General features: G+C 37.0%; 1 protein-coding gene across 1 annotated transcript; it reads right to left on the bottom strand.

Annotated features, from left to right (window-relative positions):
* Positions 1-516: 516 nt before the first annotated feature.
* LOC105567600 lies at positions 517-1124 on the bottom strand. The gene is made up of 3 exons (XM_012022617.1): positions 827-1124; positions 618-743; positions 517-549 (listed from the first exon to the last, which is right to left on the bottom strand). The coding sequence occupies exons 1-3, from the start codon at positions 1021-1023 to the stop codon at positions 546-548; spliced, it is 327 nt and encodes a 108-aa protein (XP_011878007.1). The 5' UTR covers positions 1024-1124; the 3' UTR covers positions 517-545.
* Between the last annotated feature and the right edge of the window lie 61 nt (positions 1125-1185).

Below are 1185 nucleotides of genomic sequence, written 5' to 3'. Positions count from 1 at the left end.
TTATATACGGTTACATTTGATATGACAGGTACTAGTAGTAGCAGTAGCAGCACTAGGCGATATCGACAGCTACATGAAGCTAAATGTTGCTTTGAAAGGATTAGGAGACACTGCCTTATACATGGAAACATATAAGTGTATACAATTTTGTCGCTTTGAGTTTTCTATGGTATTTTCTACATTTTTTGTAAAGGACAGGTATGCTTCGATTAGAAGATACTGCCTTATACAATGAAACATAGAATAAATTATATGCTTGTATGTATAAGTCAGTATCTCCTAATGGAAGCACCTTTACAAAAACTGCGAAAAAATACCATAGAAAGCTCGAAGTGATAGAATTGTATACAATTATGCTTCTATGTATAAGTCATTATCTCCTTATCCTTTCAATGCTACAGTTAGCTTTATGTCTGTCGATCTCGCCTAATACTACCGCTGCTACTACTGTGTACTGTGTACATCATTATCTTATTTATAGTTATATATTGTAATAGATTGATATATTTCTTTGTCATTCTTGGGTACGGTTATCTCTCTCTCTTTCATCTGAAAACAAACGTACATATCTCTGTTACATACAGTATTGAAAATAAAAAACACCATTTCTTACTTACACAGATCCACTTGGCTTTGCCTTCTTCACTCTTGTTTCATTCATATCCCCACGCACATCAGATAATCGTCGTACATAGTCTTTCAAGGGCATATTCATTTCCTTGATAAAGGTAAATATTTGTTTTCTGAAACCAAACGGAAACACTTTGTCACGAATATGGTACATAATGACACTGTATAATTACACGAAAAAACGATGTATACTTACAATGTTGCAAACATCGTGTCGTGCACTCGTATGTGCACCTCTAATGTCACGAACTTGGGCATGGTCGTTTCCAAACGTTCGAGATCCTTATATATCTCTCGAACCATTCCCGATAGAGTTTCCACGTTTTCGGTGAACTCCGTCACAGTGGTGTTGAGAGCATCCGTCAGGACCATTAGGTCATGTAGTTGATCCATTATGTGTGAACAGACGACGCCTCGATACTTTTACAACTTGAAACCGCGCACTTTGAGATTCTGTATGACTTTGACAGGTCTCGTACGTTTTAACGATGTATTTATACCGTTCAAATCGGAAACTTTTCCGCGATATGCACCACTGTATCGCCACGGTCTCAT

Source organism: Vollenhovia emeryi, unplaced genomic scaffold (genome assembly GCF_000949405.1).
Source record: "Vollenhovia emeryi isolate VEMERY1.0 unplaced genomic scaffold, V.emery_V1.0 DF950598.1, whole genome shotgun sequence".
In the NCBI taxonomy this organism is placed as follows: Eukaryota; Metazoa; Arthropoda; class Insecta; order Hymenoptera; family Formicidae; genus Vollenhovia; species Vollenhovia emeryi.
This window is presented reverse-complemented; position numbering and strand designations above follow the sequence as displayed.

Coding starts and splice junctions, on each gene's coding strand:
- LOC105567600 (XM_012022617.1), bottom strand. CDS start 1,023: ATGGATCAACTACATGACCTAATGGTCCTGACGGATGCTCTCAACACC. Junction 744..826: donor GACACGATGTTTGCAACATT/GTAAGTATACAT, acceptor GTTTGGTTTCAG/AAAACAAATATTTACCTTTA.